At 61.7% G+C, this 23,012-nt stretch overlaps 1 protein-coding gene across 2 annotated transcripts in view; it reads left to right on the forward strand.

Moving 5' to 3' along the window:
* PKD1L3 (polycystin 1 like 3, transient receptor potential channel interacting) overlaps positions 1–23,012 on the forward strand; it is a 45,418-nt gene that overhangs the window by 20,868 nt on the left and 1,538 nt on the right. The window contains exons 9-23 of one of the 2 annotated variants that reach the window (XM_044986930.1): positions 2,214–2,392; positions 2,687–2,833; positions 2,974–3,176; positions 3,543–3,742; positions 4,772–4,952; positions 6,303–6,486; positions 6,564–6,798; positions 8,958–9,057; positions 11,155–11,298; positions 12,910–13,095; positions 14,211–14,490; positions 15,802–15,935; positions 16,276–16,397; positions 16,814–16,974; positions 22,696–22,906. In XM_044986930.1, the coding sequence (XP_044842865.1) occupies positions 2,214–2,392; positions 2,687–2,833; positions 2,974–3,176; positions 3,543–3,742; positions 4,772–4,952; positions 6,303–6,486; positions 6,564–6,798; positions 8,958–9,057; positions 11,155–11,298; positions 12,910–13,095; positions 14,211–14,490; positions 15,802–15,935; positions 16,276–16,397; positions 16,814–16,974; positions 22,696–22,906 (2,667 nt within the window). The remainder of the gene's footprint in view (positions 1–2,213; positions 2,393–2,686; positions 2,834–2,973; positions 3,177–3,542; positions 3,743–4,771; positions 4,953–6,302; positions 6,487–6,563; positions 6,799–8,957; positions 9,058–11,154; positions 11,299–12,909; positions 13,096–14,210; positions 14,491–15,801; positions 15,936–16,275; positions 16,398–16,813; positions 16,975–22,695; positions 22,907–23,012) is intronic. The other variant, XM_044986931.1, reaches the window with a different exon arrangement.

The following is a 23,012-nucleotide window of genomic DNA, read 5'->3' on the forward strand; positions in this document are numbered from 1 at the left end:
GGGAGGGGCACTGGGCAGCGCAGGAGGCGCAGGACCCGGCAGGGGGGGGGGGGAGGGGCACTGGGCAGGGCAGGAGGCACAGGACCCGGCTGGGTAGGGAGGGAGGGGCACTGGGCAGGGCAGGGGGCGCAGGACCCGGCAGGGGGGGGACGGAGGGGCACTGGGCAGGGCAGGAGGCACAGGACCCGGCCGGGTGGGGAGCGAGGGGCGCTGGGCAGGGCAGGAGGCGCAGGACCCGGCAGGGTGGGGAGGGAGGGGCACTGGGCAGGGCAGGAGGCGCAGGACCCGGCAGGGTGGGGAGGGAGGGGCACTGGGCAGCGCAGGAGGCGCAGGACCCGGCAGGGTGGGGAGGGAGGGGCGCTGGGCAGGGCAGGAGGCGCAGGACCCGGCAGGGTGGGGAGGGAGGGGCACTGGGCAGGGCAGGAGGCACAGGACCCGGCAGGGTGGGGAGGGAGGGGCACTGGGCAGCGCAGGAGGCACAGGACCCGGCAGGGTGGGGAGGGAGGGGCACTGGGCAGGGCAGGAGGCGCAGGACCAGGCAGGGTGGGGAGGGAGGGGCACTGGGCAGCGCAGGAGGCGCAGGACCCGGCAGGGTGGGGAGGGAGGGGCACCGGGCAGCGCAGGAGGCACAGGACCCGGCAGGGTCGGGAGGGAGGAGTGCCGGGCAGGGCAGGAGGCACAGGACCCGGCAGGGTGGGGAGGGAGGGGCACTGGGCAGGGCAGGAGGCACAGGACCCGGCAGGGTGGGGAGGGAGGGGCACTGGGCAGGGCAGGAGGCACAGGACCCGGCAGGGTGAGAGGGAGGAGCACTGGGCAGGGCAGGAGGCACAGGACCCGGCAGGGTGGAGAGGGAGGAGTGCTGGGCAGGGCAGGAGGCACAGGACCCGGCAGGGTGGGAGGGAGGAGCACTGGGCAGGGCAGGAGGCACAGGACCCGGCAGGGTGGGGAGGGAGGGGCACTGGGCAGGGCAGGAGGTGCAGGACCCGGCAGGGTGGGGAGGGAGGGGCACTGGGCAGCGCAGGAGGCGCAGGACCCGGCAGGGTCGGGAGGGAGGAGCGCTGGGCAGGGCAGGAGGCACAGGACCCGGCAGGGTGGGGAGGGAGGGGCACTGGGCAGGGCAGGAGGCTCAGGACCCGGCAGGGTGGGGAGGGAGGGGCACTGGGCAGGGCAGGAGGCACAGGACCCGGCAGGGTGAGAGGGAGGAGCGCTGGGCAGGGCAGGAGGCACAGGACCCGGCAGGGTGGGAGGGAGGAGCACTGGGCAGCGCAGGAGGCACAGGACCCGGCAGGGTGGGGAGGGAGGGGCACTGGGCAGCGCAGGAGGCACAGGACCCGGCAGGGTGGGGAGGGAGGGGCACTGGGCAGCGCAGGAGGCACAGGACCCGGCAGGGTGGGGAGGGAGGGGCACTGGGCAGGGCAGGAGGCACAGGACCCGGCAGGGTGGGGAGGGAGGGGCACTGGGCAGGGCAGGAGGCACAGGACCCGGCAGGGTGGGAGGGAGGGGACCTGGGCAGGGCAGGAGGCACAGGACCCGGCAGGGTGGAGAGGGAGGAGTGCTGGGCAGGGCAGGAGGCACAGGACCCGGCAGGGTGGAGAGGGAGGAGTGCTGGGCAGGGCAGGAGGCACAGGACCCGGCAGGGTGGAGAGGGAGGAGTGCTGGGCAGGGCAGGAGGCACAGGACCCGGCAGGGTGGGAGGGAGGAGCACTGGGCAGCGCAGGAGGCACAGGACCCGGCAGGGTGAGAGGGAGGAGCACTGGGCAGCGCAGGAGGCACAGGACCCGGCAGGGGGGGGAGGGAGGGGCACTGGGCAGGGCAGGAGGCACAGGACCCGGCAGGGGGGGGAGGGAGGGGCACTGGGCAGGGCAGGAGGCGCAGGACCCGGCAGGGTGGGGAGGGAGGGGCACTGGGCAGCGCAGGAGGCGCAGGACCCGGCAGGGTGGGGAGGGAGGGGCACTGGGCAGGGCAGGAGGCGCAGGACCCGGCAGGGGGGGGAGGGAGGGGCACTGGGCAGGGCAGGAGGCGCAGGACCCGGCAGGGTGGGGAGGGAGGGGCACTGGGCAGCGCAGGAGGCGCAGGACCCGGCAGGGTGGGGAGGGAGGGGCGCTGGGCAGCGCAGGAGGCACAGGACCCGACAGGGCGGGGAGGGAGGAGCGCCGGGCAGGGAGCTCTGTGCAGCGCCCTGCATGGCCAGGTCCTCTCCCTTGTGGCTGCAGGTCGTGCTCACACTGTACGGGACAGAGGGACGGAGCGAGCCGCACTGCCTGCGGGACCCCCACAAGCCTGTGTTTGAACGTGGTGGGCTGGACGTCTTCCTCGTAACCACCTGGAGCTCCCTGGGGGAGCTGCACAACATCAGGCTCTGGCATGACAATTCTGGCCCCAGCCCTTCCTGGTAATGCCCATGGAGTGAGCCAGGGCCCAGCGCCCCTGTGGACATGCAAGGGGAAGGGTGCTGCCCGGGGGCAGGGAGGGTGCTCCTTGGGGGAAGGACAGAGGGTGCCAGGGCGCAGGGAGGAGGGTTCCCCTCAAGGGAAAGGTGCTGCCTTGGGGAAGGGCAGTGGATACCAGGGGGTGAGGGAGGGGGCACCAGCTCCTGTTGTCAGGGGAGGGGAAACCCCTGGAGTGTGTCCCCCTGGGGCTGGGGCTGCATGAACAGGCAGCAGGTGAGCCACTGCCCGCTCCCCAGGTACGTGAGGCAGGTGGTGGTCAGCGACGTGACAGCCAGGAGGAAGTGGCATTTCCTCTGCAGCGCCTGGCTGGCTGCGGACCTGGGTGACTGCCAGCTCGATCAGATCTTCCCAGCAGCCTCCAGGAGCGAGCTACTCTCCTCCAGGTAAGCACCCCAGAGCCCAGCTCACTGCGCGCTCCGCGCCCACCCACCGCTGGGGGCAGCCACCGCCTAAGCAGGCCCGCGCTGGGCCGTGCTGGGCGGGGCAGGTGGCCTCTGACTGCCTGGCACCCCCCTTCTCTCAGGCATCTTTTCTGCTCGGCGCTTGTGGAGAAGGTGACACACGACCACCTGTGGCTGTCGGTGCTGACCCACTGCCCCTGGGACCCCTTCACACGGCTCCAGCGCCTGGCCTGCTGCCTGACACTCCTGCTCTGCACCATGGTCATCAACATCATGTTCTGGAGAGACCCACCGGAGGCTGGCAACCAGGCAGCCCTGCAGCCAGGTGAGCCGGGGATCCCCCCGCCAGGGCTCCCACTCCTGCATCTCCAATCCCACACAGGTTGTGCGAACCCCTTTCCTGCCTGGAGGCTCAGGGCACCTGCCTGCTCCAGGCCAGGGCACTCTAAGACTCAGCTGTCCGGCGTGCCCTGTGGGTGCCGGGTGCCTCAGGGCAGCATGGACACCGCCCCCCTGTGCTCTGCTCCAAAGGGTTGGACTGGAAGGTGAGGGTGTGGGGGGGTCCACTCAGGGCCACGCTCCTGTGGCCCCCCAGAACAGCTGCCAACGCCCTGGCGGGTGCCTCGGTTTCTCCCTGCGCTACGCAGTCCCGCGTGCCCCATGCTGGGCTAACGGCCGTCTCTCCCTGCAGCAGGGCGCGTCCTGCTCACCTGGCAGGAGCTTGTTACCAGCGTGCAGACCGCGCTCATCCTGCTCCCTATAAACCTGGTCGTTGGGCAAATCTTCCAGCTGGTCCCACCGCAGGAACTGCCGCTGCCCCCCACAGGCATCCGGCTCCCGCGGGCCTCTGCACCCCCCTGGGAGGCGTCCCCCCTCAAGCGCATCACGCAGGTGAGTGCAGAGCAAGGGGCTCCTTTCCGGCCCAGTGAGAGGGTGGGAGTCTGTCCCGGAGTCCCCGGGCGCTGCTCTGGAGCTGCTCCCCACCAAGCCAGGCAGGACTCTGGGGAGCCTCCTCTCCCTCGGAGCAGACTGTCTCCAGGGCAAGAAGCTCACACGGCTTCACCTCCTGGGTCTCTCCTTGGAGCATTCAGCCTCCTCTGCCCCTCCGTGTGCTTCCCACAGCGAGCCCACCCAGGCGGGGTCCTGGGGAAGCCAGAGGGTCCTGCATCCCCACTTCGCAGTCAGACGTGACTCTCAGCCAGCCAGTAACACAGAGGTTCATTAGATGACAGGAACACGGTCTGAACCAGAGCTTGTAGGTACAGAGAACGGGACCCCTCGGCCGGGTCCATTCTGGGGCCCAGTGAGCCAGACACCCATGTCTGCCCTCACTCCACATCCCCAGCCAGCTCCAAACTGAACCCCCCCCAGCCCCTCCTTTCTGGCCTTTGTCTCTTTCCCAGGCCAGGAGGTCACCTGAGCTCTGTGTTCACCTTTAGCATCCCCTTGCAAGGGGGTGAAGGGCCCCAGCCATTTGTTGCTAGGATACAAAATGTCGGCAATTTATGCACACTGGAGACTTAAGAAATGTATAGGGGAAACTGAGGCACCCACACTGTATTCAGAGGAAACATTAAGAACAGCCCCACTTGGTCACATCGTCTCTTCCTGGTCCCACAGAGCATGGGATGAGGGACACAATATGGCAAAATGCTCCGTCTGGCCTGGGGGCAGCTGCAGGCTGCGGGGAGCCATGGGGAGCTTCAGGATCAGGGCCCCTGCGAGCCAGGAACAGCTCAGGACTCACAGCTCCCCTGGCTCCTGGCAACCTCCTGCCACCCGGCCCGGCCTGGCCCTGCTCCTTGGGCCCTCGGTGATTGGATATGGACCAGCCCTGCCCCCACAGAGCATGTGCGCCCAGGCCTGAGGCTGTGGTGCTGGGCAGGGCCAGCCATGTCCCTGGTGTTTGTCCCCATCCAGGAGCTGAAGGCGACAGTGGGGTTTCTGTCCAGGACCAAGCTCTGCCTAGAGCCCGAGGCTCTGCCCCAGGAGATGGACAGTGTCCCTGAGCTGGTGCGTAGCCTCTGCTGCCTTGTCGGCTCTCACCTCCGGAGCGCCAGCCGCAGGGGTGTGGAGCCAGCGGAGCCCTGCCTGGTTAACGGTACAGATACCAACGGCCTGCTCCTGGGAGCCACCCCGCTCCGCCTGCCTGGGCCAATGGGGGTGGGAGCCATCCTACCAGCAGCCCCATGTGCTTGCCCCCGGGAGCCGGCCGTGCCACTGCCAAGCCTGCTGTCTCCTGTGTGCCACAGGGACAGGGGTCCCCAAAAGGCCCAGGACCCGGCCCAGAGCAGGGATGCTGGGGGGCTGCATCTGCCCACAGGCCCATGGCACCTCTGCCCTCTCTCTGAGTGCGCCCCTCAGGTGCCAGGCCTCTCCCGGTGTGGAACCATGTGATTCTCTTAGGCCGGGCGCTGGGCTATAGCCCCATGGACCCAGCAGGTCCCACCTGTGGCTCGTCCCTTGGGGAGCCTGGGGTGGTGGGGGACAGGGACGGGCCAGCTGGCTGACATCACAGCACGGAGGATTTTAGCAATAGGAACCAGGCAATTAGAGCAGCCTACAACCCTGTGTCTCACCCAGCTGTTCACCATCCCCGATGGGCAGCCCAGTGGGGCTCCCCCGTCTCCCGAGAACAGGCCAGATCTAGCCCTTAGTGTGTGTGGGGGGCGGGGGCTTCCTGCTCCGATCAAAACCCGTTTGTAGGTTGGCTGGAGGGGAGGCAACCCCCCCCACCAAGCTAGCAGCAGGGTCTTCCCCCCCAGCTAGGGTTTGCCATTCTCTGCTTCCTTGCTTGTGCTTCCTGCCAGCCCAAGGCGCTCACCCAGTGTGCTTGCACCACAGACCCCCCCGTGCACTCGCACCGCAACCCCCCGTGCACTCGCACCGCAGACCCCCCCACGCGCTCGCACCGCAGACCCCCCTGTGTGCTCACACTCCCGTGCCCCCAAGTGCACTCCCACCCCCGGTCCCCCCAGTGCACTTGCACCACATACCCCCCCCGTGCACTCGCACCGCAGACCTCCCCAGTGCACTTGCACCACAGACCCCCCCCTATGCGCTCGCACCCCGGTGCCCCCCAGTGCGCTCACCCCATAGACCCCCCCTAGTGCGCTCACACCCTGGTGCCTCCCCATGTGCTTGCACCACAGACCCCCTCCAGTGCATGGCAGACAGCCCTGCAACCAGGCCAACAAAGAGGAGTCGAGATTGTCTCAGACCAGCTCCAAATCTGTCCCAGCCCCTGGCAGGCCGGGAACCATCATCGCCTGTGTGCAGCGGGGCACAGAGGCCTGGGGCGGGATTGTAGCCATGAGCCCTCTCACCCCAGGGGGCTCCTGGGTTCGGGGCAGGCTCTGCACTAGGAGCTGTGTGCCCTGCGATGGGCCCTGTGAGCACGGGGGGCTGGCCTGGGGCAACAGGACTAACACTGCTGCACCTGCTCTTTCAGAGAGTTATCACCATCTCAGCAGCCACCTGAGCCACGTGCTGGGGCCGCTGCCGGCCCAGCTCCGAGCCCTGGACCTGAGCAAGCTCTGCAATCCCCACGACTACCTCCAGGCAGCCAGCCGGCTGCAGAGCCTGCTGGAGCAGCTGGAGCAGCCAGGCCCGTGCCAGGAGCCTGGACTGGCCAGGTAGCCACACGCCAGCCTGCTGCTCTCCCTCAGCTGCCCAGAGCGCGACTCAGCCTAACCGCCCCCCCTTGTTCCAGGGGCGGGAGGAGCTTCCCCATCTCGGAGCCCCGAGGGCAGAAGGCCACCATCACCTGCTGGCTCCCGCGAGAGGCTCTGTTCATCTGCTGGGTCACCGTGGCTGCCACCAGCCTGGCCTCAGCCTACTTCACCGTCCTCCTCAGCCTGCAGCTGGACAGGCAGAGAGCCACCAGCTGGGTCGTCTCCATGCTGCTCTCTCTCCTCCAGAACATCTTCATAATGCAGCCACTGAAGGTAAAGAGCTCAGCGCGGGAGCCCCGGAGAGAACTGGGTGAGAGCCATGGCCCAGCCACAGGCCCAGCCCAGCCACAGGCCCTGCATAGCTACAGGCCCGGCACAGCCACGGGCCCAGCACAGCCACGGGCCCAGCACAGCCATAGCCACAGGCCCGGCACAGCCACGGGCCCGGCACAGCCACGGGCCCTGCATAACTATGGGCCTGGCATAGCTACAGGCCCGGCACAGCCACGGGCCCAGCATAGCCACGGGCCCAGCACAGCCATAGCCACAGGCCCGGCACAGCCACGGGCCCGGCACAGCCACGGGCCCGGCACAGCCACGGGCCCAGCATAGCCACGGGCCCAGCACAGCCATAGCCACAGGCCCGGCACAGCCACGGGCCCGGCACAGCCACGGGCCCTGCATAACTATGGGCCTGGCATAGCTACAGGCCCGGCACAGCCACGGGCCCAGCATAGCCACGGGCCCAGCACAGCCATAGCCACAGGCCCGGCACAGCCACGGGCCCGGCACAGCCACGGGCCCGGCACAGCCACAGGCCCTGCATAACTATGGGCCTGGCATAGCCACAGGCCTGGCACAGCCACGGGCCCGGCACAGCCACGGGCCCAGCACAGCCATAGCCACAGGCCCGGCACAGCCACGGGCCCGGCACAGCCACAGGCCCGGCACAGCCACAGGCCCGGCACAGCCACAGCACAATCACAGGCACGGCACAGTCAGCATCCCAGCCCAGGGAATCCTGCCGGCCGCCTGCAGTTCCCTCCACATTTGTGATTGGATCCAGAATCCTACCTCACTTCCTAGCTTAATCTGCTGTCATGTTGCTGTTAAAAAAACATCCATGTTCCAGCCCAGAGGTGGCTGCACATCAGTGGCATTGCAGGGAGAAGCACACAGCAATGAGCCCCAGTCCATCCCCGCTGTGCATGGGGTGACTCGCTGAGGCCTGGAGCTGCACTGGCCCAGAGAGGAAATTCAGCCCCCAGGTGCTGGAGGCTCCATGGCTGGTAGTGGAAGGAGCATGGCGCATCCGCCAGAAGGTAGATTACAGCCCCAGGCAGTATCAGCATGTCTGGCACCAGGGTACAGGTGAGATGGCTGAGATACAGGGTGTGTGAGCTACAGCACCTGACAGCCAGACGCAGCCAGCCAGACCTTCTCTAGAGTTCAGAGTCTGACGCTTCCCTGCCCTGGGAGCTGGGAATGTCTCACCTGCGTCATGTGATCTGAGACTGCATCGCCCCCCCCCCTCAAGATCCAGGAACGCATCTCACACCCAACCCCCCAGGATCTGTGAACTCGCCACCCCCTCCAACACCCCCACCCCCAGGATCTGGGAACGCGTCACACCCCCCCCCCCCCATGGGATCCAGGAACACATCTCACACCCAACCCCCAGGATCTGGGAACACGCCACCCCCTCCAACACCCCCACCCCCAGGATCTGGGAATGCGTCACCCCCTCTCCCATGGGATCCAGGAACACATCTCACCCCCACCCCCAGGATTTGGGAACATGCCACCCCTCCACACACCCTCCCCCCGGGATCCAGGAACGCGTCACTCCCCCACAGCAGCCAGTAATGGTAACGACGGGTTCTTTTATAGTCCAGTAACCTCTGAGCCGGTGAAAGCCAGCCCAGCCCTGCTGGCAGTCGGGATTCAGCCGGCGCAGGTGGCGCTGTTCTCTGGGTCCCGCTCACCGGCCAGGACCTCTCTCAGGAGCAGGATGATGACAACCCAGGGTCCCAGGAGAGGGGGAGGTAGCAGCCAGGCTGGCGAAGCTGCTCCAGTAGCCACTGGTTTCCTCCAAAGGCTCTTTCTTTAATTACCTCAAGAGAGGTGATGGGCATCCCCTTATGGTCCTGGCCACCAATTAGCCCCACTTCCGGGGAGCCCAAGCTTGGCCCACCTCCTGGTTACCAGCCCTGCATGACGCAGCCTTTGCGGCTGGCAGGGAAACCGCCCGTCTCTGGCTCCCTTGTGTAGCTTCTCCCGCTAGCAGGTGGCGCAGGCTACTGCGCCCTTGTGTGACCTGGACAGTGGCCCTGGCGATTAGGTGAAATTGTGGGCCCCGTGCCCCAACATGCCCTTGCGCTGGCGCCCCCGGGGGAGGCCCCAGCGCTGACAGCCTGAGCCTCTCCCCACAGGTGGCTGGGCTCACCCTGCTCTTCTCACTGGTGCTGAAGAGGATGCTCTGGCAGGACAAGGGGAAGGAGCAGCAGCTGCAGAGGATCCTGGCTCTCCTGGGTAAGTGCAGGAGCTAGCCAGACACTCCGGCTGATGGCAGCAATGGGGCAGGGCTCTGGCAAAGCACATTGCGGCCCAGCAGTCGCGCCAGCTACCCAGGGCAGGAGGCGCTGCATGGCCCACGGGGCTGCACGGGGCTCTGCCAGGCTGGGCAGGGGCACCCTAGTGTCTGCAGCAGGGTCTGCAGCGCCACAAAGCTGGACTCTTGCAGGGCTGCATCCCCTGTGGGGCTTGGACGGTGCCGCGGGCTGGCCCGAAATGGAGCCCAGCTGCCGCAGAGCAATGTTGGCAGATCCGTGTTCAGGTGCAGCCAGTCAGAGCCCTTGGCAGACATGCCAGGCTGTGTCTCAGGCACTCTGCAGAGCCCTTCAGTGGGGCAGGACCCACACTCGTGTCACACCCCTGAACAGCAGCTGCCCGAGCAGGACAGGCTGATGGTACCGCAAGCTGGCCCTGCCCAGCACTTGGGGCTCATAGAGGTATAAGTGCCCCAGAATGCACCAGCTGGTACTACTGCTCCCTGGGCATGAAGGAAGAGAATCTTCTGACTCAACTGGAGCCTTACTGAGCTGGCTGCCTTAATATCCTGTGGCAGAGAGTTCCACAGGCCTGGGCGGTAGTGAGCAAAGCACGTTTCCTTCCATCCATTTTAAATCTGATTTTGTGTGATGTTTGTACACTGCGGGGCTCTGGCCCCAGAGGGTGCCCTCATCAGAGTCATGTTCCCCACCAGACTTCACTGAAGCCTTGTGAGCTCAGTGATTCCCCCGTCCCTTGGCAGGCTGTTAGCTAGGCACTGGGTGTGGTGCCAATACCTGTCCCTTGGCTCCTGCTGGTAACATTGCATGCCCAGGCTCGCCATTGGCTCAGCCTTTGCTCGCCCTGGTGTGACGATGCGGTTCTGGCGGGACCCAACTGAGAGTGCCAAATCAGGACCAATCGCTCAAACAGGGCAGTCACAGCCCTAGGCTGGGGTTTTTCCACCTCTAAGGCAAACCAAACCAGCCAGACAAAAAGGACTTCGGTTTCACCCCACTGGCTAACCACAAGTCACACAAGCAATTTCCTTAGACACTCCAGTTTCCCAGTACCACCACCAGTGCACTCGTCCTGGGGATAAATGGTTATGAAAACCAACACCCCAATAAAAGAAAAAGGTTCTCTCGATCCCAAAGGACCAAGCCCCAGACCCAGGTCAATATACACATCAGATCTTACCCACAAATCACGCTGTTGCCAATCCTTTAGAATCTAAAATCTAAAGGTTTATTTACAAAGGGAAAAAGGTAGAGATGAGAGCTAGAATTGGTTAAATGGAATCACTTACATCCAGTAATGGCAAAGTTCTTAGTTCTGGCTTGCAGCAGTGCTGGAGTAAACTGCAGGTTCAAATCAAGTCTCTGGAGAACATCCCCAGCTGGGATGGGTCCTCAGTCCTTTGTGCAGAGCTTCAGCTTGTAGCAAAGTCCTTCCAGAGGTAAGAAGCAGGGTTGAAGACCAGATGGAGATGATGCATCAGCCTTATATAGGCTCTTCCAGGTGTAAGAACCTCTTTGTTCTTACTGTGAAAAATCACAGCAAAATGGAGTCTGCAGTCACATGGACAAGTCTCTGCATACCTTGCTGAGTCACAAGGCGTGTTTGCCTTCTCTCCATGGGTCAGTTGTGTAGCTGATGGTCCTTAATGGGCCATCAAGCAGGCTAAGCAGATCTAACACCAGCTTGTCTGGGATATCACCCAGAAGCACATCACCAACTTGAAATACAGACAGTATAGAGCCAATATACATAACTTCAAAGTGATACATGCACCCAGATAGCATAATCATAACCAGCAACCCAGAACCTGGTCTTAGACACCTTAGATGACCCCCTTTACCTAAGATTTGGTGCCACTACAGGACCTTGGTTGCAACCCATGTTCTATATGGTCCCAGTTTATATCAATAACGTCACACCTGGTTACTGAGCCTCTGCCAGCCTGTGTCCAGGAGCGTTATGGGGCGAGGCCGCCCCACCCAGCCACCAGGGAGGGCATCCCATGGCAGGCCCTCGGGGCCGCTGCCAGTGGTGCAGCCCTGACACGTCTTTCTGCAGCCAGGTGCCCCTACTTGGAGCTGCCTGGGACAAGAGACTGGAATGACCCCGTCTACCACCCCCCATGCCCAAGACCAGCGCCCCCTCGAAGGGGGAGGACCTGGAGGAAGAAGAAGCTGTACACACAGCTGGCAGAGATCGTAGGTAGGGCTGGGCTGGCTCTGCCCAGGCCCCAGCAAGGGCGAGCGGCTGCAGCAGCCAGTGCCGTGGGGCAGTGCGATGGCAGCTCCTGCAGGCTCTTTGCCCCCAGCCCCAGAGCCCCCACCTCACCTCATCCCATGGCATTGTTGGGAGAGCCGAGGGGCCCCAACACCCCAGGGCCCCCCACCCCCCGGGAGCTCAGCACTCAGACCAGCTGCAGCAAGCATGGAACGAGGGCGGTGAGCTGGCGCTGTGCAGGGTAGCACGGGCCAGTTTCATGGAGCAGGACGCCGGTGGGCGGGAGCCGAGCCGCACCAGCTCCCATTAGACACATGGTGCGTGGGAAAGGGAGCCAGCAAGGTCGGAGAGGTGCAGATTAGGGGCTGGGCTGGGGGAGTGCCCCAATTAGCCTGCTGGCAGGACTGGGCCACATCTGACAGGGCTGGAACCATGGGAGGACAGAGCCCAGGGCCCATGGGGGCTGGGTCTAGGGCAGGCTGCCACCAGGACACTAAAGGCAGTGGGGGTGGCACCAGGGCCACCCAGAGGATTCAGGGGGCCTGGGGTCTTCGGCAGCGGGGGGCCCCCGCTTCGGCAGTAATTCGGCAGCGGGGGGTCCTTCCGCTCCGGGACTCGCCGCCGAAGTGCCCCGAAGACCCGCAGTGGGGGCCCCCCACCGCCGAATTACCGCCAAAGACCCAGCACTTCAGCGGCAGGTCCCAGAAGAAGCTCTGGGGGCCTGGGCCCCACGAGAGTTTTCCGGGGCCCCCATAGCAAGTGAAGGACCCTGCTCCAGGGGCCCCAAAAAACTCTCGTGGGGGCCCCTGCGGGGCCTGGGGCCTGGGGCAAATTGCCCCACTTGCCCCCCCCCGGGCAGCCCTGGGTGGCACACCTCTGCGGGCTCTGGAGGTGCCCGTCACCCCAGCGAACGCGCCTGCTCTATGCCAGCAGGCCTACGCCAGCAGGCCAGGTCAGGCCTGGCATCCCTTGGGCACAGGGCCGTCCGTAGGCATGCACAGCATATGCGGCTGCATCACCAGGACCATAGGCCCTGACTTCTCAGCTTCCTGGGGGTGCTTGATTCCTCCACCTCTACTCCAGGCCCTGCCCCCACTCCACCCCTTTCCCCAAGCCCCCATCCCGCCTCTTACCACCCCTGCTCCACCCCCACATCTCCTCTTCCCCGACTCCTCCCCCGAGCGTGCCCCTCCCTCCCGGGGCTTGAACACCGCAAATCAGCTGTTTGCGGCGCTCCGGAAGCGCTAGGAGGGAGCGGGAGGCGTTAGTAAGTGCTGGGCTGCCAATGCAGGAGAGGCACAGAGAGGGGGGAGCTTGGTGCCGGTGGGTGCGCTGCACCCACTCAGTTTTCCCTGTGGGAGCACCCACCCACGGCGTCCGTGCCTGTGACCGGGACAGCGGGTCAGAGCAGGTCGGCTCACGCACAGCCAGCGTGTGCTGCAGTCTCCTTCCTAGGCAGAAGGCAGGGGCTGTATTCACAGAGCCGAGGCGCCGGTGTAGGGCACCGGTTTAATAATACTGCGTAGGGCCCCATAAATCCTAAGGATGGCCCTGCCTGGGCAGGCTGCGAGCGGCCATCCTCTGTCTGCCCGGCAGTGCAACTCGTTCTCCTGGCCTCGCTGATGGTCGTGTGCTACACGGAGCGGAGCCCCCACGAGCTGTACTTCAATGAGGCCATTCGCAAGAGCATCACCCCCAACTTCTACCGCATCCGCGGCCTGGGGGACTTCTATGGCTGGGCCCACGGCACGCTCCTGCCTAGCCTTGATGGGCCACACCCAGGTGAGAGCCCCCCGCCCGCCCATGCCACAGGGACCCACCAGGGCCTGGCCTGCCCCCGGGGCGGACACAGACATGGGTAGAGCGGGGAGCAGGGAGCGCCTCGTCCCCCGGGACAATAGAACTTGGTGTGGAAGAGCGAGGGCGTGGCTGGGGGGAGGGGCTGCTCCTCATCATTGCCCCCCAGGGTGGTGCATCCGCTGCTGCTCACCTCTGCAGGCCTGCCCTGGCATTGGCAGTGAGGCCCATGGGGCTGGGCTCCCAGAGAGCAGCAGAGCCAGGCACCGTTTGCCCCCGGACTCTTCAGGGCTCTGCAGGCTCCATTGGGGTTTCCACTTTGAGGCTGTTCTACAGCAGCGGCTTTCAGCCGGGGCTCCACGGACCAGCTCTGATTTCCAAAGGAGGCCGTGGCCCCAGGCCTAGGTTTTCAGGGGTCTGCAATGATAGAAGATTAAACAACACTGGGCTGGAGGGAGGGTTCCCACCCCATTGGCCTGGCTGTTTTTTTATGTATTTGCCAGTTGCCAGAAAACTCATTTAATCTGCCGCGGTTTTACCTGGGTCTAAAGCTTTGCATTATCATCACAATACACGGAGGTAGCGAATGGGGAAAGTTTCTGTGTCCAGCTCAAGATGCTGCAGTGTTCCCACTTCCCAGTTTAAGCCATAACAGATCAGAGCTGTTGAAAATACAGCAGCTGTCTGCCACCACCACACCAGTGCTGCGCGTGCAAGAGGGCTTGAGGCACGCGTGCATGAGGAGCCGTGCAAGGTTCTCGACACGTGTTACCTTGCTGGATACTGTAAATGGCTGCTGAAGTGGGGTGCGAAGTTGCCTTGTGGCAGGGGGCCGATTAGTTTTCAGTTCAAAGGTAGTAACCCTAGCGCCAGGCTGATGCAACTTTACACCCCCCACCCAACCCGTTTTTCTGGAACGGTGCACGTGCAGCACAGGCTCTGAGGGTGGGGGGCTGCCTGGGTGACTCAGATGATGGGGCCCATGGCAGGCAGTGGGGCACAGTGTCCCAGCACCCTCCTGCCTGCAGCAGCCACTCCAGGCCCCTGCGCTTTGTACTCATCAGAGACCTTTTCCATGGCACCTTCGCCTTGTGCCGCAGGGTTCATCTCAGACGGAAACGCCCTCCTCCTCGGCAGCGTGCGACTGCGGCAGCTCCGTCCCCAGCCACAGCACCAGCTCTGCTCCTGCCACCAGCAGGACACTGGGGGCCATGGGGCTGGCTGGGGTCCCCCTGGCCAGAGCAGGGGGGCACCGGATAGCATCTGGGTGAAGCACGGCGCAGAGAGCCTGGGGGAATACCCCGTGTGGGGGCAGCTGTCCCTCTACCCGGGAGGAGGCTACCTGGCACACCTGGGAACCAACTCCAGCCATGCACACAGGTGGGGGCAGAGCCCACGTGGGTCACACTCCTCCAAGCTGCCTGCCCTTTGCACCCCTCATGCCCTCTGTGCCGCCCGTGAGAATTGAAGCAGCTGGCTTGGCTCCGCTTTGCCATCCCTGCAGCCTCCTGCTGTGGGGACAGACACTCACCGAACTGTTCTCCAGGCTGGCAGGGTGCTGGGCCTGCCCTGCAATCCCCCTGTGCAGCCCTGTGCTGTGCCGAGCAGCCAGCCCGGGCCTCAGGCACCAGGGACTGAAGGGACATGGTAGCGGCAGGGGGCTGTAAAGAATGGCAGCGTGGGGAGCATTTCAGGGCTCTGGAACTCCTGGTGGGGGGATGGCCCTGGGGCTCTGGTGGGGGGGACGGCCCCATGGCGGCTGAGCGGGCCCAGGGCTCCGGTCAGGGCGGGCCCTATGGCGGCTGAGCGGGCCCGGGGCTCTGGTCAAGGGGGGACGGCCCCATGGCGGCTGAGCGGGCCCGGGGCTCCGGTCGGGGCAGGCCCCATGGCGGCTGAGCGGGCCCGGGGCTCCGGTCAAGGGGGGACGGCCCCATGGCGGCTGAGCAGGCCCAGGGCTCCGGTCAGGGCGGGACGGCCCCATGGCGGCTGAGCAGGCCCGGGGCTCCGGTCAGTGGGGGGCGGCCCCATGGCAGCTGAGCGGGCCCGGGGCTCCGGTCAGGGGGGAACGGCCCCATGGCAGCTGAGCGGGCCCGGGGCTCTGGTGGGGGGGACGGCCCCCTGGTGGCTGAGCGGGCCCGGGGCTCCGGTCAAGGGGGGACAGCCCCATGGCAGCTGAGCGGGCCCAGGGCTCCGGTCGGGGGGACGGCCCCATGATGGCTGAGCGGGCCCGGGGCTCTGGTCGGGGAGGGATGGCCCCATGGCGGCTGAGCAGGCCCGGGGCTCCGGTCGGGGGGATGGCCCCCTGGTGGCTGAGCGGGCCCGGGGCTCCGGTCAAGGGGGGACAGCCCCATGGCAGCTGAGCAGGCCCGGGGCTCCGGTCGGGGAGGGATGGCCCCATGGCGGCTGAGCAGGCCCGGGGCTCCGGTCGGGGGGGACGGCCCCATGGCGACCGAGCGGGGGATGGCCCCATGGCGGTTGAGCAGGCCCAGGGGTCTGGTGGGGGACACGGCCCCTTGGCGGAGGAGCAGGCCCCCAGTGCAGAGGGATCAGTGGTGAATCACTGGCCGTTAGCACCTGCCCCGGTGCTCCTGGCCTGCTGCTCTTTCCAGGCCTGGTTCCAGGCTGGCTGCTCTCCTGGGCACTGTTCTGCCATCCCAGCCTCTCTCTGTAACAGCCCCCCCACCCCTGCAGTGTCCTGCAGTACCTGGAGCGGAGCCAGTGGCTGGATGGATGCAGCTGCGCCATCTTCGTGGAGTTCACAGTCTACAACGCCAATGTGAACCTCTTCTGTGTGGTCACCCTGCTCCTGGAGACGCCCGGGACAGGTAGGTGGCCCCACAGCGAGCCAGGCCTGGCAGCCCACACCCCAGGAGAGCACCCAGCTCCTCCAGCAGCCTAGCCTGGCGGCGGGATGCCTCCCTCAGCAGCCAGGGCAGGGTCACTTCCCGCTGGCAGAGGGTCCAGTTGGCACAGCTAGTGGACACCAGTTAGGAGAAACAGGAGCCAGCCCCTGCCGGCGCTGTCCTGCCCATGGGCCCCGAGCAGGGCCCAGCTCCCTCTGTCCAGGCAGCAGGCTTGGGGCTGGGCTGCTCCAAGGGATTCAGGGGAAGGAGGTGATTTCCAGAGCCGAGCGCTCTCCTCTCCCGCTGCCTCTGTCCTTCTCAGGTGCCTTCCTCCCCTCTGCGGAGCTGCAGAGCATCCGCCTCTACAGCAGCAGCGGCTTGACCCAGCTGACCTGCGCACAAGGCACCTACCTCCTGCTGCTGCTCTTCTACACCTGGGTGCAGGTGAGCCGGGCGGGGGGGGCAGGAGGACGTCTGCAGGGCCGGCTGGCGTGCGCCTTCCTGCTCTCACCAGCCCCTCTGGCCTTGCTCCAAGGAGGTGGCATGTCCCTGGCGGTGAGCGCACAGCATTTAATTTCACTCGGGGGGACCCTCCCCACCCCGCGGTCCTCCCAGCACAAACACTGCCACTGGCCCGCCCGCTGCGTCCCGACAGGCCCGTATCCAGCCCCTGAGCTGGGCCTAGTGCTCCCACGCTGCAGCGACGTTAGCGCGCTCTGCCGGCTGCCCACTCCACCTCTCAGGCCCTGCCCGAGCCTGGCCTCTCGCTCTGCGCTGAGCGGAGCCCCTCACCCTGGGCCTTCGCACCAGCTGAGTAAGGGATTCACAGAGCACTCCCTGACCACGTCCCCTGTGTCCAGGGGCGGCGGCTGAAGCAGCAGAAGTGGAGATACTTCAGCAGCCAGAGAAACGTGCTGGACATAAGCATAATTCTCATCAGCCTGGCAGCATTTGGGGTGTACATCAAGTGCCATCTCCTGCAGAAGAGTGTGATGGAGAAATATCACCAGGGCCACAGCAGGTGAGCCAGTGCGGGCAGGGAGCAAGGCCCAGAGAGCAGGGTGGGGCCAGGAGCTCCTGCCGGGCAGACATGCTGTCATGTCTAGCACAAAGCCAGACAAGTCTCCTCCATGCCCAGAGCCTGCCCCTGAACTTACTGGTCCCGCAAGAAAGGAGCTTGGCTTCCACTGAGTAGGGCTTGGTTGGGCGGCAGGCCCCTGAGCAGCTGGCCTGGCACAATGCAGCCGCTTGCCCTTTGCTGCAGGGCAGGGCGGTCGGTCACCAATAGCTCTCGGGCCTCCAACGTCCCCCTCCATTTACAAAGTCAGGCTGCAAGGGGAGCCTAGGGCACGTGCTCTAACCTAACAGTGGAGGCCTCACCTCTGGGAGGTCTCATCCCCCTCTCACCCTTTGGCCAGTCAGCCTCCTTGCAAAGAAGCCATGTTTTCATGTGAGTAGCTATGGGGCAGCCAGACAAGGCCTGACTGGCTGAGAGACTCTGCTCTCTCTCCCCCTCGAAGACAGAAACAGGGATGCTGGAACAATGTGTATAGTGGGGGTGCTGAGAACTGTAAACTCTGCATGTAATGGAAACCACTTCCAGCCACGGGTGCTGCACCACCCCTATTTCCAGCATCTATGGACAGAGGTGGGTGATGGAGGCTACTGAAATCATTTCTGAATGAGTTTCAACTGGAATTTGCCCCATATTCTGCCCTGGAGCTGTGAAAATGGGGCCCCAGGACACCTCAGAGCAGGCCTCCAGCTGCATCTCTCCCCACGCTGAGGCCATCTTACCAGGCAAGCAGGGCTGCAGGGACCATCCCATAATCCCCCACTGTCTCTGCCGCCTCAGCCTGGGGAGAAGGAGCAGAGAACATGCTTTGCAGAAGCAGGAGTTGATGGAGGACGGAGCCTATCAAACTAGCTTTTCTTTTTGGACAACACTATAGGTTTGGTTGATAAAGGTAATTCATGATGCTGACGTAATAGGGTCTGTGAAGACTTTGACATGGTGCTGCAGGACAGTGTTATTCAAAAGCTAGAGTGATGCGCAATCAACATGGCAGACAGTAAATGGATGAGACCAGCTCTCAAATGTAACTGTGAAGGGGACTCCCCCCTGAGCAAGAGTGTTCCTGGGAGCTCCTTCAGTGGTCTTGGCCCAATACTATTTAATATTTTTATCAGTGGCCTGGAAGAAGACAAACGCCTGACTGATAAAGTTTGCAGGTGACACAAAATTGGGGGAGTGGTAAATAATTGGGGACACATCAGTTGGAAGTAACAGAGGAGGAGAAGGATCTCGGAGTATTGGTTGATCACAGGATGACTATGAGCTGCCAATGTGATATGGCCGTTAAAAAAGTTAATGCAGTTTTAGGATGCATCAGGCGAGGTATTTCCAGCAAAGATAAGGAGGTGTTAGTACTGTTATACAAGGCACTGGTGAGACCTCATCTGGAATACTGTGTGCAGTTCTGGTCTCCCATGTTTAAGAAGGATTAATTCAAACTGGAACAGGTTCAGAGACGGGCTACTAGGATGATCCGAGGAATGGAAAACCTGTCTTATGAAAGGAGACTCAAAGAGCTTGGCTTGTTTAGCCTAACCAAAAGAAGGCTGAGGGGGGATATGATTGCTCTTTATAAATATATCAGAGGGATAAATATTAGGGAGGGAGAGGAATTATTTAAGCTCAGTACCAATGTGGACACAAGAACAAATGGATATAAACTGGACACTAGGAAGTTTAGACTTGAAATTAGATGAAGGTTTCTAACCATTAGAGGAGTGAAATTCTGGAACAGCCTTCCAAGGGGAGTAGTGGGGGCAAAAGACATATCTGGCTTCAAGACTAAGCTTGATAAATTCATGGAGGGGATGGTATGATGGGATAGCCTAATTTTGGCAATTAATTTGGCAATTGATCTTTGATTATTAGCAGGTTGTGATGATGCGGTTCTGGCGGGACCCAACTGAGAGTGCCAATTCAGGACAAATCGCTTAAACTGGGCAGTTATGGCCCAAGGCTGGGGTTTTTCCACCTCTAAGGCAAACCAAACTAGCCAGACAAAGAGGACTTTGGTTTCACCCCACTGGCTAACCACAAGTCACACAAGCAATTTCCTTCGACACTCCAGTCTCCCAGTATCCCCACCAGTGCCACTCATCCTGGGGATGAATGGTTATGAAAACCAACACCCCAATAAAAGAAAAAGGTTCCCTTGATCCCAAAGGACCAAGCCCCAGTCCCAGGTCAATATACACATCAGATCTTACCCGCAAATCACGCTGTTGCCAATCCTTTAGAATCTAAAATCTAAAGGTTTATTCATAAAAGGAAAAAGGTAGAGATGAGAGCTAGAATTGGTTAAATGGAATCACTTACATACAGTAATGGCAAAGTTCTTAGTTCAGGCTTGTAGCAGTGATGGAATAAACTGCAGGTTCAAATCAAGTCTCTGGAACATCCCCAGCTGGGATGGGTCATCAGTCCTTTGTTCAGAGCTTCAGTTTGTAGCAAAGTTCCTCCAGAGGTAAGAAGCAGGATTGAAGACAAGATGGAGATGAGGCATCAGCCTTTTATAGGCTCTTCCAGATGTAAGAACCTCTTTGTTCTTACTGTGGAAAATCACAGCAAAATGGAGTCTGCAGTCACATGGGCCAGTCCCTGCACACCCTGCTGAGTTACAAGGCGTATCTGCCTCCTCTCAGTGGGTCAATTGTGTAGCTGATGGTCCTTAATGGGCCATCACGCAGGCTAGGCAGAGCTAACACCAACTTGTCTGGGGTGTCTCCCAGAAGCACAGCACAGATTTGAAATACAGACAGTACAGAGCCAATACTCATAACTTCAACTACAAAATGACACATGCACCCAGACAGCATAATCATAACCAGCAACCCATAACCTGGTCTTAGACCCCTTTTATGACTCTCTTTACATAAGATTTGGTGCCACTACAGGACTTTGGTTGCAACCATGTTCTATATGGTCCCAGATTATATCAATAACGTCACACAGGTAAGTATGCCCAGTGGTCTGTGATGGGATGTTAGATGGGGTGGGATCTGAGTTACTACAGAGAATTCCTTCCTGGGTGCTGGCTGATGAGTCTTGCCCACATGCTCAGGGTTTAACTGATCGCCATATTTGGGGTCGGGAAGGAGTTTTCCCCCAGGGCAGATTGGCAGAGGCCCTGGAGGTTTTTCGCCTTCCTCTGCAGCATGGGGCACGGGTCACTTGCTGGAGGATTCTCTGCAGCTTGAGGTCTTCAAACCACAATTTGAGGACTTAAATAACTCAGACATAGGTTAAGGGTTTGTTACAGGAGTGGGTAGGTGAGATTCTGTGGCCTGCGTTGTGCAGGAGGTCAGACTAGATGATCATAATGGTCCCTTCTGACCTTAAAGTCTCTGAGTCTATAAGAAGAGGACAGGTCACTGATTCAGAGCACTTTGGATTGCTTGGTAGGCTGGGCGCAAGCAAACTGTGTGTGTTTCACTAATGCCAGAGGTAAGGTAGTACACTCAGGAGCACAGAACGCAGGCCACACCTACGGGATGGGGGACTCTACCCTGGGAAGCAGGGACTTGAAAAAGACTTGCAGTCTGAACATGAGCTCCTGGTGTGAAGCTGTAGCCACAAGTGCTAATACAATCCTTGGAGGTTGTTTTACCTCTGCACTGTATTTGGCAGTGGTGCAGTCAGCACTGGAATACTGTGTCCAGTTCAAGCAGTGTGTTGGTAAATTGGAGAGGGTTCAGAGAAGAGCCAGGAGAATGAGTGAAGGATCAGAAAACCTGCCTTAGAGTGAGAGACTCAAAGAGCTCCGTGTATTTAGCTAGAAAAGAGAAGGTTAAAGGCTGACTGGATTTGTTTCTAAGTCTCTACAGGGAACAGGGCCAATGTAGCAGACAAAGATCTAACATGATCCAACGGCTGGAAGTTGAAGCTGACACATTCAGACTGGAAATAAGGTGTAAAAGTTTAAGAAGGGAATTCACCATTTGAACATCTTACCAGGGGCTGTGTCAGTTCCCATCACTGACTGGAGACACAGTCTGGTTCCAGCAGGCATTGCTGGAGGGAAAGCCGCAGGCCCAGGCTGTACAGGCCGTCAGACTCTAGCATCACAACAGTCCCTTCTAGCCTTGGAGTACGGGTTGCTACAGTCATAGAATCATAGAATATCAGGGTTGGAAGGGACCTCAGGAGGTATCTAGTCCAACCCCCTGCTCAAAGCAGGACCAACCCCAACTAAATCATCCCACCCAGGGCTTTGTCAAGCCTGACTTTAAAAACCTCTAAGCAAGGAGATTCCACCACCTCGCTAGGTAACCCATTCCAGTGCTTCACCACCCTACTAGTGAAATAGTGTCTCCTAATATCCAACCTAGACCCTCCCACACTGCAACTTGAGAGCATTGCTCCTTGTTCTGTCATCTGGTACCACTGAGAACAGTCTAGATCCATCCTCTTTGGAACCCCCTTTCAAGTAGTTGAAAGCAGCTATCAAATCCCCCCTCATTCTTCTCTTCTGCAGACTAAACAATCCCAGTTCCCTCAGCCTCTCCTCATGAGTCATGTGCTCCAGCCCCCTAATCATTTTTGTTGCCCTCTGCTGGACTCTTACCAATTTTTGCACATCCTTCTTGTAGTGTGGGGCCCAAAACTGGACACAGTACTCCAGATGAGGCCTCACCAATGTCGAATAGAGGGGAATGATCACATCCCTCGATCTCCTGGCAATGCCCCTACTTATACAGCCCAAAATGTCATTAGCCTTCTTGGCAACAAGGGCACACTGTTGACTCATATCCAGCTTCTCATCCACTGTAACCCCTAGGTCCTTTTCTGCAGAATTGCTTCCTAGCCATTCGGTCCCTAGTCTGTAACAGTGCATGGGATTCTTCTGTCCTAAGTGCAGAGTCCTGCACTTATCCTTGTTGAACCTCATCTGGTTTCTTTTGGCCCAGTCCTCTAATTTGTCTAGGTCCCTCTGTATCCTATCCCTACCCTCCAGCGTATCTACCACTCCTCCCAGTTTAGTGTCATCTGCAAACTTGCTGAGGGTGCAGTCCATGCCATCCTCCAGATCATTAATGAAGATATTGAACAAAACCGGCCCCAGGACCGACCCTTGGGGCACTCCGCTTGAAACCGGCTGCCAACTAGACATGGAGCCGTCGAGAGACTCTCCTGGCGTCTTACAGCCATTCCGTATTGAACTATCCCAACTCCCCACAACCCGGCCCCCTGCGCTGAGAGGGACACTCCACAGGAGCTGGATGTCCCTGCGCTGATTCTCATCAGGCTAGCGTGCTACAACAGACATGCAGCCCCAGCGGCGTGCGCAGCCCGCTGCCCTAGTACAATCCCACTCACACTGCTGCCTGCAGCTACCCCTCTGCTCGAATACTCAGCCCCGGGCTAGACCCCACACCTCTAGCTTCTGGGCAGACGTCTTAGCCAGCTCACAGGGCCCACGGCAGAGCAGGAAACAGAGGGCCGGTATTCCGACTCCCAGCCCCTGCACCTGTGCAGCGCCTCTGCTTCCCACGAGTCACCATCCACCTGCTCCCGGAGGAACCACCCCCGGGGCGGGGCGGGTGGGGAACGCAGCCCGGTGCTGGGCCTACGAGGCCCCATGTCTGCTGCTGGGTGGGCCAGGGGCTGCGGGATGCTGGGACGCGCTTAGGGGCAGGTGCAGACGGGCTCCACTCCTCTTTGGGGCAGGTTTGTCAGTTTCTACGAGACAGCGCAAGTGGCCTCTGCTCTCACCTACCTGCTGGCCTTCCTGGTCGCCCTGGCCACCGGGAAGCTGTGGAACCTGCTGCGCCTCAACCCCAGAATGCACCTGATCAGCAGCACGCTGCGCCGAGCCTGGCAGGAGGTGCTGAGCTTCCTGCTGGTGCTGCTGCTGCTGCTGGCGGGCTACTCCATGGCAGTAAGTTGCTCTGCAGGGCCCTGGCACCGGCCCTGGCGTGGGCCTGTGGCGCGGGGGGGACACAGAGAAGCAGGGGGGCTAGAGCATGTTCCACTGGGCAGAAGCA

The sequence above is a fragment of the Mauremys mutica genome, chromosome 14, assembly GCF_020497125.1.
Source record: "Mauremys mutica isolate MM-2020 ecotype Southern chromosome 14, ASM2049712v1, whole genome shotgun sequence".
Taxonomy (NCBI): Eukaryota; Metazoa; Chordata; order Testudines; family Geoemydidae; genus Mauremys; species Mauremys mutica.